Consider the following 17,686-nt stretch of genomic DNA (forward strand, 5'->3'; position numbering starts at 1 on the left):
GTGCTTAATACAGTCTCAGAATTTTCCAGAGGTTCTGTTCCATTAGTTTCTTGATCTGTTGTTAAAGGCTGGCAGAGGTAAAGTCCCAAGTCAGCAAGCGATGATATAATGGGGAAAATCAGTACAGAAGATCATTATAGCAACATCAAAAAGATCACCAACAAAAGTCTGCTATTGCAAGATTGTACCAGACATTTCTGCTGAAATGAACAGATAGATACACACATTCAGACATTTACTAGTCTGTCTATATTCCCTTATCACGTCTTACTATCTATATATTATACTATCACTATATTATCTTATCACTGTCTTACGCAAGTTAACTTTTTATTGTTTTGAGATTGTCATGCACACCGTCACATGCTGTACATTGATACACACTCATCCAAGTCCAGCTACAATCTCACCACTGCCACTGTGTCAGACTCTTTCTGTCAACCAGCAAAAAGGCTGCAATGACAAAGGACCTCACACTCTACTCAGAGTGGAAAAAGCTAAGACTGTAGTCAATTAAACATTATAGGGAAACTATTATGGCTGCCAAGCTCATTTATAGTCCAAATGCTTTGTGCCAGTTGACTGTCAACACAGATGTGCTGTGTGTTTGGAGAGACTCGAGGAGACAAAGAAAAAGGCATAGAGCAAGAAAAAGTAATTTCCAAATGTCTGAATCAACTGTGATAGAAGTTTACTGAAAATTGATTATGAAAGATGAAAATGTTTCTGTGAGAGAGATGGACAGAGGGAATCAAGTCACCTGAAGACATTTTTAGGTGACAAGTGGAAATATATCATTTTCATATGGCACTGATAGTTAAAGTAGGGATTTGAAGTCAGGTTTGCAACCACTGAGGAGTCAAGTCTGGACTAATTTCTGACAGATTGGTAAGCCAAATGAGTAGCTTTAAAAAGTTGTTGCTTTGTTTATCTGTGAAACTTTATCCCTTTAGCCAACTTTCAGTGCAAGAGAATGTGTCAGTTGTTGAAGTGAAGGATGCAACACAATACACAGGCCACTTTAAATGTTTTATGACAAACGTGTAGTTATTCAAAAAAGAAGTAAGTTGCCCACGTATACATTTTAAAACCAATACTTTTAAACTAATGGGACTGTCTGTTTTGCCTCTAGTCAGGTTTGATCAGAACAGAGGATGGGGACTACTTTCTGAAACCAGTGTCCCACAGCCTTGCCCAGAGGGAGAATTTCACAGCTCCCTCTAGTCACCAGCCACACATCCTCTACAGAAATGAGAGACACTCTCAGACAAAGCAGAGAGGGCATCAATCTCCAGAACTTCAAAAGAGATCCACAGGTTTTACTCCTCACAAATTACATAGACACACCGTCACCAAGAGATCCACAAACTCACAGACAGACCCTGACTACCCAGCTCATGAGGATGAACACAGAAGCCATCAAATACACCAAAGTGACCGTCATGATTATCACCATAGCTACAACAACAACAGCCATAGTGACCAGATGAAGAATCGGGATGGTGGTCATCACTACAACAGTCATCACCGTGACGACTACAAACACGGCGAGAAGCAAAGGCAACACTTCTGCGGGAGAAGGAAGAAATGTATGTAAGGGCAATTTCTCATTCTAATACACATGTAGAAAGCAGCTCGCTCACTCTTATAATCAGTCTTATAATCTAACTTCTTCTGACGTGTGAAATATATCTGCCACTATTCTCCAGGCATATATTAGTTAGGAATGGGATACAGGAAACAAAGCAAATACTGCACAATCCCTCTTAACACTTTCAGTGCAGGATTTCCCTTTAAATATTTAAACAAGCTACAATAAGATTTTTTTATTATCAAAACAATATAACATTTTGGTTTGGTGATAGGGAACAAAGACGTCACATTAATAGTTTGTTTACAATGACTGCTATTGTATACTGTATTTAATCCACAGATACTTATATTACTTGTGTAGTACTATGTACTATGTAGTACTGTGAAAGGTTAGGGGAACTGGTTTATACTCACTTTACATTGTGACAAATGTTCACATAGAAGAAATTACAAGATTAGTTAACGTTGCCGGTGTCACTGGGGTCATTTGAGAGAACAACGAGGATTGGACTAGTACCACTACCATTACCCTGCAGAACCCCAGCTGTCTATCCTTTGTGTAAACACACGGATGTTTACATTCCCACAGTGTTACATCACTGAACACCTGTGCTGTGTTTTAGTCAAAAAGGCTCTTTGGTCGCTCACCTGCTTTCTGCCTATATAAGCAAACTCTTAAGCTTTTATAGATTATCTCATCCAGGGTGTGATAGGTGAAAGCTTTGATAACCTGAAAACTTAGATGTAAAGATTGAAGGTGATAATGCCAAAACCACAATGGTTTTAAGTCATGCGATACTTTGACTACTATGTACTACTGACCTCATTTTAGAATGCATAAATGAGTATGAATGTAAAATATTTTTCCCAGAAGTGAAATTTAAACACAGGGCAGAACTGAGCATTCAGTGTTGAGATAGAGACTCTGTTTGCCTGAGATCACATGTTAACATAGCAAATGATAATGATGATAAGTCTTCACAATAAGCTTGCATTTGTATTGTAATTTGCATCATAATTTTTTTAAAAGTATGACCTTATCTACACTTGTCTATTACATACGGACATAATTGTGGGCACACTTCAAAATAGCCTTTTAATTATAAACAGTGTTTTGCAAAGTAAATTGAAACAGTCATAGGTTCACTGTTAAATTGATTTAAATTAAAACCACCAGGTAGTATGTCCATGTGGTTAGTGTTTTGTTTTAAATCTTGTATAACATGAAGTATAATTATCAGCAGGAAGAAATTATTGTATACAATGGACATTTACCTGCTACCAGAAAGTTTTTATATGAACAGTTTTTTCTTTCATTGTTACTTACAGCCCACTGTAGTTTAATCCTAATCCCATTGGCTCTGCAACCACAGTTTGTTAAACAAAGCATCCCTCATTTTGTTTAGTTTTTTTGACATTCTGCTTGAAAGCAGTAAATTAGAAAAAATAGTACAATTGTTCAGTTCTAATTATATCTTATATATCTTTATATCTTTCTATTTGTTTTCTTCAGACATGCCCAAACCTCCTGAAGAGGGTGTTTTCATTCTCCCAGATGAATATAAATTCATTCCCAGGACTAAAAGGGCAGTTCTGATGAAAAAACAGGTCAATCAGAATCTCAATGTAGAGACACTGGTTGTGGTGGACAAACAGATGATGGACAACCACGGCCATGAGAACATTACCACATATGTTCTTACTGTGCTCAATATGGTAAGATAAACTATAATTACAGTGAGGTTAAAAGAAAAATTAACACTTATTTATTTAATGTGTGATGTATTTCTGTTAACATATGCTGTTAACGCCAACATATTAGCCATGCTCACATTCTAGCTCAGCCAATTATATTAAAAATAATACATGTGACCAAGGAAATGTTTTGCTACTTGCTAGACCAAGTTGTCCAATGTTTTGTCAGAGGGGAAACTTTTGCATTGCTTCAATATATAACAATATCAATAAGTGGATTTCATAGTATAACAAAGCCTGGTGTTAGCTTATTTTCTCTTTGATGCCATACCTTCCTGACTTTAAATGTATACTTGTACTGTATGTTTTATGATTATACAGGATATAAAGCTCAAACTTTAAGAAAGGGTGATTTACAAGTCATAAATACAAAGTTTGCCACAGCTTTGTGTGTGACACCCCTGTGTCCCATTCTCACTAATCAGAAAGAGCACATCTGAAAAAATGAAAGTGATACCTAGGTGAAATCATTGCTGTAACCTCACAGTTTCCCCACAGTCCTGCAAATTCCATCACACACGTTTTGCTACTTAATGATTGACTATCAAATCTAAAGATAATCCATTTCTTTTGAAAACATAGTTTCCTCTAATAGAAACCAAGTTGGAGCAGTCACAGCGTCAGAGAAGTTACCTAAAGAAAATATGGAGTTTCAAAGACAACACCCCACTGTGTCTACCCTGTCTGCCAGCTTCAATGGGTCGCAAAATTATTATTATGTATTTGTTGAAAATTAAAGATGATATGCCATTCTAGCATTTGTGTAGATCTGTTACTTCTTTGTGGCAAAGCACAAAAACATTTTATAATTACTTTTAATTGTTTTGATGGTATTACTTAGTTTTTTCAGCCACGGCTCCTGTCCAATAAGACTCATAAGGTATCTGACCACCAATCATAACAGTTACAGCTCTAAAATGAACTCTTGATCTTTTGCTCTTGTTTACTTTCCTGAGCCCTGTGAATACCTCAGGTGCTTTATTTTTCTTCAAGAACACTGTTATTTGTTTCTTATATTCTTATTGTTCCTGATGTATGGTCATCTGCTTCACTGACTCTTAAGAAGACGCAGCTGGGGTTCATTAACAAATCCTGAAGTCACAGAGGTTAAGATATCCTTAAACACCGGCGATTCATAGAAGAATCAAAAAGGGAACAATCACACTGGTGTCAGTGTTTTTGGTACATTAAATACAGCATATCTTTTAGTATGCTGTTGGATTGCACACAATTTTATTATTATTATTTTATTATTAAATGTGTAAATATTTCTGCAATCATGCCAAGTATGTTGAACTGGGTGACCATTACAACTAAACCTGTGTTAAATAACAGTCTTTAACTGTAGTAAAAGCTACTTCATTTTATATTACATTTTGTCAGTGTTGCAGAATTTTCAAAAGGTCACCACAGACAATGAAAGAATTTTAGTGAACTATAATGCTAAAGGTTTGTTCATGTACTTCCTAGGTCTCCAGTCTCTTCAAAGATGGTACAATAGGGGGGGACATCAACATAGTGATAGTGGGCCTTGTGCTTCTGGATGAAGAGCAGGTGAGCCTATAAAAGAATCTCTGTAGTATCAGATGACTTCCTCATGTCCCAATATCCATTCACTTAAAAACTCAATTAGTAGGGCTGATGGCAATGGATTTTTTTCTGCTTTTGTAGGGCTGAAGGACTTGATTCATTTTCAGATAAATTATTGTGAATGCATCCAACTACTACTCTCCTTTCGGCTTATCCCGTTAGTTCGGGGTCGCCACAGTGGATCATTGTCCGCATGTTGATTTGGCACAGTTTTTACGCCGGATGCCCTTCCTGACGCAACCCTCCCCAATTTCTACCGGGCTTGGACCGGCACTGGGGAGGGGGAATGGGCTGTTAGGTTCCGGGTCTTGCCCAGGGACACTTCGACATATAGCCAGGGCCGGGGATCGAACCACCCTGTGGTCCGTAAGCAACTGCCTTTACCAACTGAGCTATAGCCGCCCCCATTGTGAATGCATCCAACTAGAAACTCCAAAGGACGTGAAAAACTGAATGTGGTCTGATCCTAAATACCCTAATTCTATTTCAGCAGTGACACAGTGGAACTTCAGACATAAAGGCTGCAATACAGATAATTTGTTTAGCGTTTCTGCCTGAAGGTCCACTTCTCTTAGATTTCCCAGAGATTTTCCTGGGGTCATCCTAACTACTAAGGGCATTTAAAGTGGTTGATTATAGGGTATATGTTTCCTTGGATGTAAAGATGGAAAGACAGAGACAGAGAAAGGGATAAAGAAACACGTGGGGTATTTCAGAGAAAAACGTTAAGCTGTTCTCGGACAAGGAATTTGCGTTTTCATCCACCTGTGGTCCTAAAAAAGTTGATTCTTACTTAAAAGGCAGTTATCAGTGGAAGGAATGTCAAAAATGCCCTAGTAGTTTGTCTTTCAACACTTATTTTATCAGTGTCCCCTTTTGTTTCACCATGTTCAACCTACACATGTCAAAAGCTCTAGACAGTTGGTTATAAGAATCATCAGGCAAGGATGTGATACTTTACAAAGTTTACAGTAAATGTAATACCCTTGCCTTTTAGCATTCTATGAGGTGGTTTAATAATATTTGTCTATTTAGAGCAAATGAGGAGAGTAATATTGCTTGGTTCTTATTCAATTTTTCCTCATTTAAAGAAAAATGTATTGTCTCTTGTTCCGCTTTCTTTAATCTAATGTATCTAACAGGATGGCTTGGTGATCAACCACCATGCAGATCACACACTGAACAGCTTCTGCCACTGGCAGTCTACTCTGGGAGGCATAGAGGGTCGACATCATGACCATGCCATTCTTCTCACGGGACTCGATATCTGCTCCTGGAAGAATGAACCCTGTGATACTCTTGGTGCGTTTATAGTGCTACTAAAGATTGAAATGTGCAATTTAATAAATGCTTAAAAGTATAATTTGAAAGAATACAAAGGGGTCTCTGTAAATGAAGTGGTCCTGTCTTTCTCTGTGAAGGTGCCCCTCTGTCACACATTATCACCCTGGGTGACATCAGCTAAACCAGATGTTCAAAAGCCCTGCAGTTTTCAGATCTCTGGTCCCCCATTGTCTCACAGTTTATAATATTATGGAAAATATCAAGTTTTTTAAAAGGAAAAATCTTTGTTATGGTGTAGCCTGTTTCGCATACAATATTAACTCTGAACAATGTCTGGAGAAATCAGCCCTGGACATTTGTTGTGTTTCACACATATAACCCACAGCGGGAGATTGTCTGAGTCAGAAGCATCCTGGTAAGAGAAACATGACAGAAATGCACATTGGAGCTGTGGATCTTAAAAAGTAAACACTCAACTGCCGTGGTAGTCAACACACCCATTCCAGCGCTTTAAAGTCTCCTGACAAGGACAGGAGCACATATGGTCTCATATACATAATACAAAATTTGTACTAGGGGGTTTGCAGGAAAAGGCCCGGGTAATGTCGGGAGGATCTCATTCAGACATTTAGGTTCTCACAAACAAAGTCGAGAGAATTTCAAGATTCCAGTGCATGTGTGAAAGGGATTTAACAGTATTAAAATCATTATAAGAAGGAAAAATCTAAAACATACGAAAACTAGTATTTGTGTAAAAAAATGATCCTTAAAAAAACAATACACATTATTGTAAAACTAGGATAACATGGCATGTACATTTAAAAACTGAAACATACTAATCAGTTTTCACTGAAATCACTGAGCATTCAACAGTGCTCTTTTAGCTCTTTAACCAAAAACAAATTAATTGTTAAAATGCACTGAATAACAAACAACCGCTTGTCTGGTATTGTCTTAATGATAATGCCATAACACAGTTTAAGAAAAAACATCCACTTTGTGTTATAGAGAGACACATAGTAACACACACACATACACACAAAAACCTGAAAAATCTACTTTAAATGTTTTAACAGCCTTACAGTAGGACTTCAAAGTGTTGGGGGTAGCATTAGCCTTATTGCTACGAAAACCCGTTTCAAAGGTGTGTGTGTGTTTTACTATGTGTCTCTCTATAACACATAGTGTGTGCAGTCAAAAAAGAGTTAGCTTGAATTCCCAAAGGTATAAGGCAAAATGACCATTGAGGCTACTAGTCAGCATAAAACTGTTTATTTGCATTACTTTAACAGCCCCATCCACTAATGTTTTCCTGCATTTTAAAGCCACAAATGAAACAAAAAAGAACTAGATGCAATTCTCGTAGTTAATCTATTTGCTCATGCTTGATATCATTATTCACATTAGGGGGCATAATTGTATTTTGGCGATTTAGGGAAGGACCAGAATAATAAAAAGGAGTGTAATAGAGTAGAAATAGGGGAAAGAAGTGAAGACAGAAAACATGTGAAGTGAAAGCTAACAAGGGAATATTCCCACATAGTCCCATATTTAACAAATGGAGCGGTTTTAACCCAAGTATGGTGTGTTTGATAAGTTGTTATGCATGCAATGCACGATCATGCATAAACTTCAACTCTTAACGAGAAGTGTTTTTTTCTCCCCATGTGGGACAATCATCTGGATTTTGCACTGAGAATGCTTTTCAGAGAAAGGGGTACAGTATTTGCTAAGTAAGAATAAACACAGCTTGGTAGCAGTTGTTGTGATCACATTTGTTTTAGACTTGAATGAGAAGATGAAATAATTGAATTGTGATGTCAGATTTATAAAACTGTTATGTTTTACAGGTTTTGCTCCAATTAGTGGGATGTGCAGTAAGTACCGGAGCTGTACAATAAATGAAGATACCGGCCTGGGTCTGGCATTCACTATCGCCCATGAATCTGGACACAAGTAGGTTTTGCCATTTTTCTGTTAATCTCTCAACAATTAAATCCCAAGGTTGTTTAAATAACCCATTGTGCTAAATGTGTGCATTTTACTTGTGCTGAAAAAAATAGCAGGATGTGTTCAACAGGTGTTAGGAAAAGGATCCAGTAATACTACAGATGCTGTTTATTTGAATGCACATTTAGCACACGTCATGAATTAATATCTGATAGAAACATATTCAAAAGAGGAAATTTCATAGTATGTTTAATGTCTATATATTATATATAGCTGTGACATTAATATGGAGCAATGTCATGATAACATGTACATGATGAACCTTTTAAACTTTGTCTCATTCCCCAGTTTTGGAATGGTCCATGATGGTGAAGGGAACATTTGTAAGAAGTCAGAAGGCAACATCATGTCTCCTACTTTAGCAGGTCACAATGGTGTCTTTTCCTGGTCTGCATGTAGTCGTCAGTACCTCAGCCGTTTCCTCAAGTAAGGCACTGTATTTTCTATTACTGCTGTATTATTGTTGTTCAAGAAAATGCTAAAATATTTTTTTAAAAACACTGTTAATACTGACATTTATGGGTAGTACTGCTTAAAGATTCCTAATAGGTTTTTAAAAGTGAACAGAAAAGCTGCAGTACATTACATCCATATGGAATATTAATGAGTAATAAGCAAATCCTCACAACAGCTTTTAACTACTCATGCAACAAAGGCATAAAGCAGTGTGTCACTTTATAAACCACAATTATTAAAACAAGAGTTCTCTTGGAAAAAGCCAATTTTAACATGCAATGTGTTTATATCATTCAACATGTGTTACTGATGGATGAACATATGTTGAACATGTCTGCAGCAGAGATATAAGTTGCAAATGCTGCTCAAAACCTGTGCCAAAACCTGCCCATACATTATAACTAAAACAGGGCTATGGGCCATTTCGTAACAGAAAGAGCAAACAGTCATACAGTGTGTACTTATCTTTCAATATAAAGTTGACCTAACAACTAAGGGAACGGATTTAATATTCATTTTAATACTATTCTTGATATATATTGAAAAAAGTGACAAAATGGATATATAAGGGAGAAGTGTTTGCATATGAGAGGGAAAGTTGTGTGTCTGTGTCATAGCTGCATTTGAGTGCCGATAACCCGCTCACTCGAGTAAGAAAACATGCACCACAGACATATCCTTAATGTGTCTGGCTGTGTTTCTATGTGTCCTGTGTATGTGTGCTTGAAACCAGATAGCCCAGAGCCAGTGCCCTCAACTAAATTTACCAGTGTGTTAACTGAACTGACAGGTCTCCCCACACAGAGTGGTGGAGACAGTGTATTTCCTCGCTGAGTTATTAGAGCTGGGGTGACTTCACCCTTGTTAGGCCTGTCAGCCTTATATTAAACTCCCATCACCCCCTGAAGCCAAATGGGCGGAGGTCTGAAGTTTGAACTAAACAAGGGTCATTGCCGTGATTGATAAAGATGCTAAACACTGTACAGCTTTCTAATTGCAATCAACAGAATATTTCAAATGTTTTGGCTAAATGTGTCTCTTCGAGTTAAATTTATATTTCTCCGCCTTCATTTGCTATGGACATAACTATTTTGTAACCCAAGGATTTACATTACACACTTTACAGCCACCTACTGTGTTATACTGTATGTATAGTCCGATGCTTTATCTGATATCTTTGCCATGCTTAAAATTAATAACCACCTTTTATAGGGGAAGGAAAAAATTCCCCTAAAAACCACATTAAGTTGTTTTTGTTTGTATGAGCACTGGTGAGAGCCATTGAAAATTCAATGATACATTAAAGTTGCAAGAATCTTTTATGGCCCCATTTTTTTCTTTCTAAGAATTGGACATAAAGCAAACAACACAGGTTGTTTTAAAAGTCATAGTGGATAAGAGATAAGGCAGGGGATATGCAGTGTAGTTTAAGAAGAAATGGGTGTTATTCATTTCTTTTATGTCCAGCTGACAGTCTGGCAGAGTGCAGCGCTTAGACCTTACATTTTGGGGAAAACATTTTGTTCTAAGGCTCTTGCAGTGTCATAAGTGATCACAAAATCAGCTCTAAAGCAAGTCTATTCTGTGTTGCTTGTGTGGATGCAGATGTGTGCACATTATAATAATGTTATGTTTTTTTTGTTCTTTCGGCATATCCCGTGAGTTCAGGGTTGCCATAGCAGATCATTGTCCGCATGTTGATTTGGCACAGTTTTTATGCCAGATGCCCTTCCTGACGTAACCCTCCCCAATCTCTACCGGGCTTGGACAGGCACCGCACAGCTGGGGATGGGAATGGGCTGTTGGGGGTTCAGTGTCTTGCCCAGAGACACTTCGACATATATGGACGCGATTGGGGATCGAACCACTAATCCTGTGGTCTTTGGACAACTCCCTTTACCAACTGAGCTACAGCCGCCCCCCTCACACATTATAATAATGTATTGTTGAATATTAGAATATTGTACTTGCAGAACTGACACATAGGACCCATAAAGCAATGGAAGATCTCACACACACATACACAGACACATATACTCTGCTAAAGCAATCAGGACCACTCACTACCACGTTGAACCATTCCAACGTATTTTGCCTTTTCATGCTCTTTCCACCATATTTTTGTATTATATTCCCCTGACTGCAGTGTTTAAGCTGTAAAACATCTCTTTACACTAGCAGTGGTATCAGTTAACAGTGGAAAGCCCCTGCTGGTGCTAGGATATGAGTGATATGGGCAAGAATTTTTTTTATGTCCGTCATAATTGAGTGTCTGATGCTTTAAAACCAATACTCCTAGGGCTAAGTATGTATGTCTCCATGGCAACACTTTATGGTACTCTCTAAAGACTGTAACAATAGAATATTGTGAACTGATGCTCGGTGTGCAGAGCAAGGACAGATGTATAAAGTTGTGTACTGAATCATATCTGTTTTGTCTATATCTGCATGCATGTGGTATATCCCCAAAGCTTAATATTTAAAGATGAATAATTCATTATTTCTTTTTTGCATCTCTATACTTTTCTTTCTTCCCCTCTCTGCCCCGACCTTTTCATATCTGCTCTACTCCCTATAATGCTGTCCTCTTTTTCAATCTTATCCTCTTCCTCCTTTTTTTTACTATCTTTTTTTTATGACTTCATTTTCCTCTTATATTCTACTCTCTTCCAGCTCTGCCCAAGCTCTGTGCCTATCAGATGAGCCCAGAGCAGTGAAGGAATATCGGTACCCTGAGAAGCTGCCTGGGGAGTTATACGACGCTGACACACAGTGCAAATGGCAGTTTGGGGAGAAGGCCAAACTCTGCACCCTTGATTTTAAGAAGGTTAAATTGATTTTAAACTGTTATGCCATCCTATGGAAGTTTAAAAAAAATCCTATGCCATGATTCTCCAAGGGGTTTTCTGAGCTCACCGCCTGGAAGTTAGTTAATTAATTTAAACATTGTGATGGCAGTTGTTTCCTCGGGAAAAAAAAAAGAAATTGAGAGTGGGACGGGAAGGTTGATGTAGGGGGAAAATGGAAGGGTAAGGAAAGAGGAACTGATTAGGGTTGCATGCCCTCATGTGCATGTACACAGACTGTCTTCCCACATCAACACAAGCACACACACAAAACAAGCAGTGAGAGTTATAATACTGCCCATGAAATACTTACTGGGATGCATGACTAAATATACATTGGAGTGTTGCCAATGGGAACCTCTCAATGCTGCTCTCCCATTGTCTCATTACTGTTGACTATCTACTATCTTCTCACAGGATATAGATTACTTCTGTGTTTAATGAAGGTAAAGGTGTTTTAACTTATTAGTGTTCTTGCATATGAAACATAGGAAGTTAAGGTTTGAAAAGAGGCACCAAAATGTCACAGATACTAATAGCATGGTAGTAAATGGTATCATTAAACACCTGAAATTCCATGTATTATTTGGGTTACAAGATATTTGACGTTTGTCCCTTTTAATTTTTTTTTTTGCTCTTATAATGTGTCTGCTTATATATCTTGTAGCAGCAAGGTGGGACAGGACCCAGTTATCCTCGAGCGGCCCTCATGGTCACTATCTTCACAGTCACTTGTTACTCGACTAATACTTGTAGACTCAAACATCAGCCTCCATTTCGTATAGTATCGTATCGTATCGTATGTAATGAATTCACGTGTCATAAAACTTTTTGGCAAAAATTGTGAAGATTTGATACCTGTGGAGGAGCCAAGTCTCTATGGTGTGAGCTGTATTACTCTCACAAAAAGCAAAGTAATATGTGTGCGTGTTTCCTGTCGTTCTCTATTTTAAACAGTCCTTGTCTCACTCAGTCTATCACCTCTCCCTGTCTCTCTGTATCTGATTCTTCCAGTTCTCTAACACTACTGCTACAAAAGCCTGAGCAAGCAAAACAGCTGGACAAATAGGCCTTGGGATGTATTCCATGGTGGTTCTTGGCAGCAACTGGCTGAGGCCAAAGTGCCTGTCAGCATCTGCACTGAGTTGTCAAAATCTTAAATTGTCATTTAGATAGTAATAGAGAGGACATATTCGAAAAGTAGCAGGCTGTGTTTCTCAGGCAACTCATGCAGGGAAACCCCCTGGTGCTCCCATCTGTATCTTTCAGACCTCTCCTGAGAAACACAGTAACACATGTAAAGTTGGTAAGGCAGTGCTGCCCCATTTTACTTTTTCTGATCATAAGATGAGCCATATCTTACAGAAAAAATAGAAACATGACAGGAACTTTATTATTTTAATTGTTTTATCATTATACAACAGACAATATGAAGGTTTTGTCACTATTGACGCAAAGTATTGCAAGTAAAATAATGCCTTGCAAATGTTACTCCAAATATTATGTGTCTTTCCCTTTTTAGAATGCTGTCATTCTAGCTACTGAAGCATAAATATTCAAAAGAAACAAAATTGCGGCACATTGATAGCTGGCAGAACACGATTATTCAGACTGTCTATATTCTTAAAGTTTCTGTCAATGTGTTTTTATGATTCTTGTGAGGCAATAGGAATGTTATTTATCATAATTTTCCACTGCTAGCTTTGTTTACAGCTGTTGTGAAAAAGATACTGATTATGTCACAACTCACATTTTCAGCAAGAAAAGATGTTAGCAATGCGATGTAACTTACCCATTTTTTTTCTCTTGTTGTTGTTCCAGGATATCTGCAAGGCTTTGTGGTGCCACCGAGTTGGAAGGAAGTGTGAGACCAAATTCATGCCAGCTGCTGAAGGCTCTGCCTGTGGCCCTGATATGGTGACTTTGTTGTGTTTTTTGTGTTTGAGGCGAAGGGTGGGGTTGCTGATACACTCACAAGCTTTGTCACCTCAAGAGTAGCATCATATGACTGGTATGGGAGCCCATTCACTTATGTTACTCTTTTTTGACAAGCACCTTTAATGCAATTCACATACTTTTACCAAAGACAGCAATGACATGCAGGTATACATGCTCTTTCTTCAGGATGTCATTAAAATTGTTTTTCAGAAAAACAAAGCACCCGGGGGTAGAGTAATCAAACCATCACTAAGATAACTTTTGTTCTCCTTCAACCGGAGGAGCCAAAATAATCTTGTAGTGCATATGTAATATTATTTTGGCTGAGAAATCCCTCTCTTGTTTTTTTCAAATGAGGACAGCATGTGTTCATTTTCCGTTGCCAACTTCCCCATGGCAACATCTCACCAAATAAATCTACAAATGAAAGGCACCAAACAAGAGCCTCTAACAAAAATTTCTTTGCAGTTTTGGTGAAAACAAAAAAGTACTTTCCATTAGAACAACTCAACAATTCAAACAACACTGAATGAACAGTGTACAAATTCTCTGTTCAGGATTAATACACTGAGTTGTGCAAGACTATTGAAATACCTGCATTCAATTTTCAGAGTGGAAGTTGGACCATTGTTTTTTCAAAGAGCTGCTTAGTATTGTTAAGTGTGTGACGTGATATACGAGGGGGGTAGAGCTTGTGGGGAGATGTCTCATAAACACTGCACTCAGGGATTTACCTTCCAAGGAAATGACAAAGTGATGGTCTTTTAAACGGTGAACAATTGATTGACATACTGTTATAAAAGTTGAGTTGATTTGGATGTTATAAAGTGCTGATACTTGAGCCATTTCTTGAATTGCGTGACACTGTACCTTTTTATACATCAATGGTCTTGTGTCCAAACACATAATGATAAATGCAGCTATCTGATAGGTGAAGACATTGGATTAACTTTGTTTCAGATTAGCTTGATTTAATTCCTCTGTCAAAATAATATTTCTATTTAACACGGGTACTATACTCTCCTTCCATTATTTTTACCCCAGAGAGCAGCTGCAGTTTGTTTGTTGCTGATGTGGCAAAAATATGCCATTGGGGTTGGGGCCAAAAAACAATCTATGCTCTTTATTTATTTTTTTGTTTCTTTCAAGTCAATTCTCCCCCAAGGCTTAACCTTTTCCCTCAACTGCCGCTCATCTACATTTACTTCTTAAAATATGAAACTTGATGGTTTAATCTCGCACTGTTCCTCCACGGGACAATTAACTGAACAAAAACAATGACAGGCTCACTTAGGAATCTGTGGTACTCAGCCGCAGGAGGAAAACTGAGGGGAAATCAGCTGTTCTACTACTTCGTAGTCAAGGACCACGGGATTAGTTAGAGGTGTGTGTGTGTGTGTGTGTGTGTGTGTATGGTAGTATGTGTGTCTCTGGCCTCATGTGCAGGCATTAACACACAGTGAGAACAATAACAGCTGAACATATGCCCCCCATCAGTTCTCATAAGTTATGTGTAGAGACTGTGCGTGCATGCTAGCAAAGGTTCCTGAGATCATTCCAAGGCAAGCAGTTGAGTAGATTGTGGCTGGTGCACAAATCCAGTTCAGTGCTGTGCCAGAAAACAGCTTGGGATATATAGTATCATTGCTTTAAGTTAGTTTACATTTAGCCAAATCTTCTCACATTACATGAATTGCATGGATTTTGAGGGAATAACTGCTTATTTTGGAAGTGCATACAAGTAAGTAGCTTAAATCAATAATATAAGGTATCTGTGTCCTGTGACACCTCCATCATATAATTCAGAAATCTGTAGTCTGTAACTTGCAATACAATTTAATTTCTGTTTGCCTTATGGAAGACATATGGGAGTGGTTTTTGGTAGAAAGCTGCTTGGTCAGTTTTGCCCTGGCATATTGTCAACGACTCAAATAGAAGTTGTTAGTGGCCAGATTATGAGGACATTTCAATTGGGAATATCAATTGGGAAAACAGTGGAAAAATGTTGCATTTCTTTCAATAATTAGACAGAAAGCAGATATAAATACTACAAAACAAGTCAAAAGGGCAGATACTCCAATCATGCTTTTGATTTGCACTGGAAAGAACTTCAATTATCTCAGTCTCTTGGAAGACTTTCTGTTTGCGAGCTAATGTTACATTAAAGGATGTTTTCAAGCAGTTTTACTTTATCAATTTGTACTGTACATTACTTACAACACTATTTGTGTTACTTTTAATGTTATAAGTGTAAAACATAGAAAAAAAACAATGGTAAACACAACACAGGGCACCATGAAAAGCAAATACCACAATGGTAAGCATATTATCTTACTGTTGGGGAATTTCCATGTACTGTATGAGACATTTTTTCCACATTTCAGTTGTGTTTGGCTTAGCTCTGGTAGTTTTAGCTGATGACAGCTCAAGGTAGGGACTGTCTAAAAAGCGGCACAAGTGTAGTTCCCTGATATATTGAGGACTGGATCATGACTTTTTTGACAGTAGTTAAACAAGAGCTAAATCATGTAGACCTCTACTATGGTTTGACTGAGAATGGGTTTGTTGGAAAGTCTATGTTTTTGACAGTTATCTAACAGTTTCCTCTATACGTGTGGGTGCTTTTGTTCTTCTGTCTCCCGCTCTACCACTCACCTTTTCCCTTTCTTTTTCTCCAGTGGTGTCGTCGGGGCCAGTGTGTGAAACAGGGTGATGAGGGACCAAGACCTCAGCATGGCCACTGGTCTGAGTGGTCATCCTGGTCTGTTTGCTCGCGAAGCTGTGAGAGTGGAGTCACTTATCGAGATAGGCAGTGCAACAACCCCAGGTAGAGAAATATATAAAAGTGCCTAACAGCAGGTACAACAGTGCATGTAAGTGTTACAGTTTGTGGCTTCAACTAAAGCCACACACTGTCAATTTTCAATTTGCAGACCCGCATCTGCAAATTTTTCTTTTTCAGACCTGCATACCTGCTTGCGTAGCAGGTACACAAACCGTGCTTTCTTCCAGTTACACAAACAGGCTTCACAAACCGGTTTGCCTAGCAGCTAGACATTTTTATTTTAAGTACACTGGTACAATTTAACACTCTAAAGTATACAGAAAGCCAGTGACAGATTGGGAGCAGAGTCTAAATGTCGTAGTTGGTCATTCATTTCCATTGTGTAACACGGGTCATGCTGCTCCTATGACGCCAGAAAATTAAGAAAAATAATATTAATGTGCCCATTAGAGTCTCTGCTATGTGTAATTATGAAAAATAAGTCATTCTTTCCTCTTTTTTCATAGGCCAGAGAACAAGATATTAAGCCAACATGCTACAACATGTCAATTTGTCAGCCTTAATGCTTAGATGTGTGGCCTGTGTGCCCTCCAAAAAGAGTTTATGACAGTTTATGTTACTACTGTGACTTGCTCAGTGTGTTTTTTATTATTTAGAACACACTCAGTTTAAGATTACATTTATAAAATTAACATATAAGTCGGAAATGGGAAATATATGATACTATTCCTGTTTTTGGCCACTTATATAAGATGGTATTCCAATCATTTATTCAGGGCATAGACCAAATACATTAGAACATTTTGCAAGACGTTTCAGATGAAAAAAATCTAAGAATGTATATAAGTCAAGCCCACACCTGAAGCCGATTGCTAATTTAACTGTGTTCTTGTCATTACCTATAGCCATTTCTGTACTTTGGCAGCATGGTGGTGGTTCGAATCTACCTGCTGGCTACAGTTTTTCTGTGTAGAGTCTGCATGTGCTCCGCTTGCTTGCGTGGGTTTCCTCTGTGTACTCTAGTGTCCCCCTATGGTACAAAGACATGCATGTTAGGTTAATGGGTGACTCTAAATTGTCTATAGGTGTGAATGTGAGCCTGAATGGTTGTCTGTTTGTATTTGTCTCCATGTTGCCCTGAGATAGACTGGCGATTTTTCCTGGGTTTACCCTGCCTCCCACCGATGGTGTGATAGGCTCCAACACCTCGCAATTTCTGTAATTGCACTGTATAAATGTATTTAAAAAAGCAGGCTTAAACCTGAAGAGAATAAGCAACCACAGTAATGTAGCAATTTACATAATTAGCAGGTATATAAATAAACATGAACATAAACATATACCTGTGTACAGACAAGGTTTATCAAGAAACAAGACTATTTTAGTTAGAAGAGATGATATGTACAATTGTATAATTGCTTGACTCAAA

The 17,686-nt window shown here is 38.0% G+C and overlaps 1 protein-coding gene across 2 annotated transcripts in view; it reads left to right on the forward strand.

Annotated features, from left to right (window-relative positions):
- Positions 1-17,686, forward strand: part of LOC137130945 (A disintegrin and metalloproteinase with thrombospondin motifs 16) — a 49,703-nt gene that overhangs the window by 12,425 nt on the left and 19,592 nt on the right. For both annotated transcript variants that reach the window (XM_067511669.1, XM_067511670.1), the window contains 9 exons: positions 1,133-1,589; positions 3,107-3,309; positions 4,819-4,902; positions 6,081-6,240; positions 8,073-8,178; positions 8,521-8,658; positions 11,362-11,515; positions 13,356-13,451; positions 16,151-16,299. In XM_067511669.1, the coding sequence (XP_067367770.1) occupies positions 1,133-1,589; positions 3,107-3,309; positions 4,819-4,902; positions 6,081-6,240; positions 8,073-8,178; positions 8,521-8,658; positions 11,362-11,515; positions 13,356-13,451; positions 16,151-16,299 (1,547 nt within the window). The remainder of the gene's footprint in view (positions 1-1,132; positions 1,590-3,106; positions 3,310-4,818; positions 4,903-6,080; positions 6,241-8,072; positions 8,179-8,520; positions 8,659-11,361; positions 11,516-13,355; positions 13,452-16,150; positions 16,300-17,686) is intronic.

The sequence above is a fragment of the Channa argus genome, chromosome 7 (assembly GCF_033026475.1).
Source record: "Channa argus isolate prfri chromosome 7, Channa argus male v1.0, whole genome shotgun sequence".
NCBI classification, from domain to species: domain Eukaryota; kingdom Metazoa; phylum Chordata; class Actinopteri; order Anabantiformes; family Channidae; genus Channa; species Channa argus.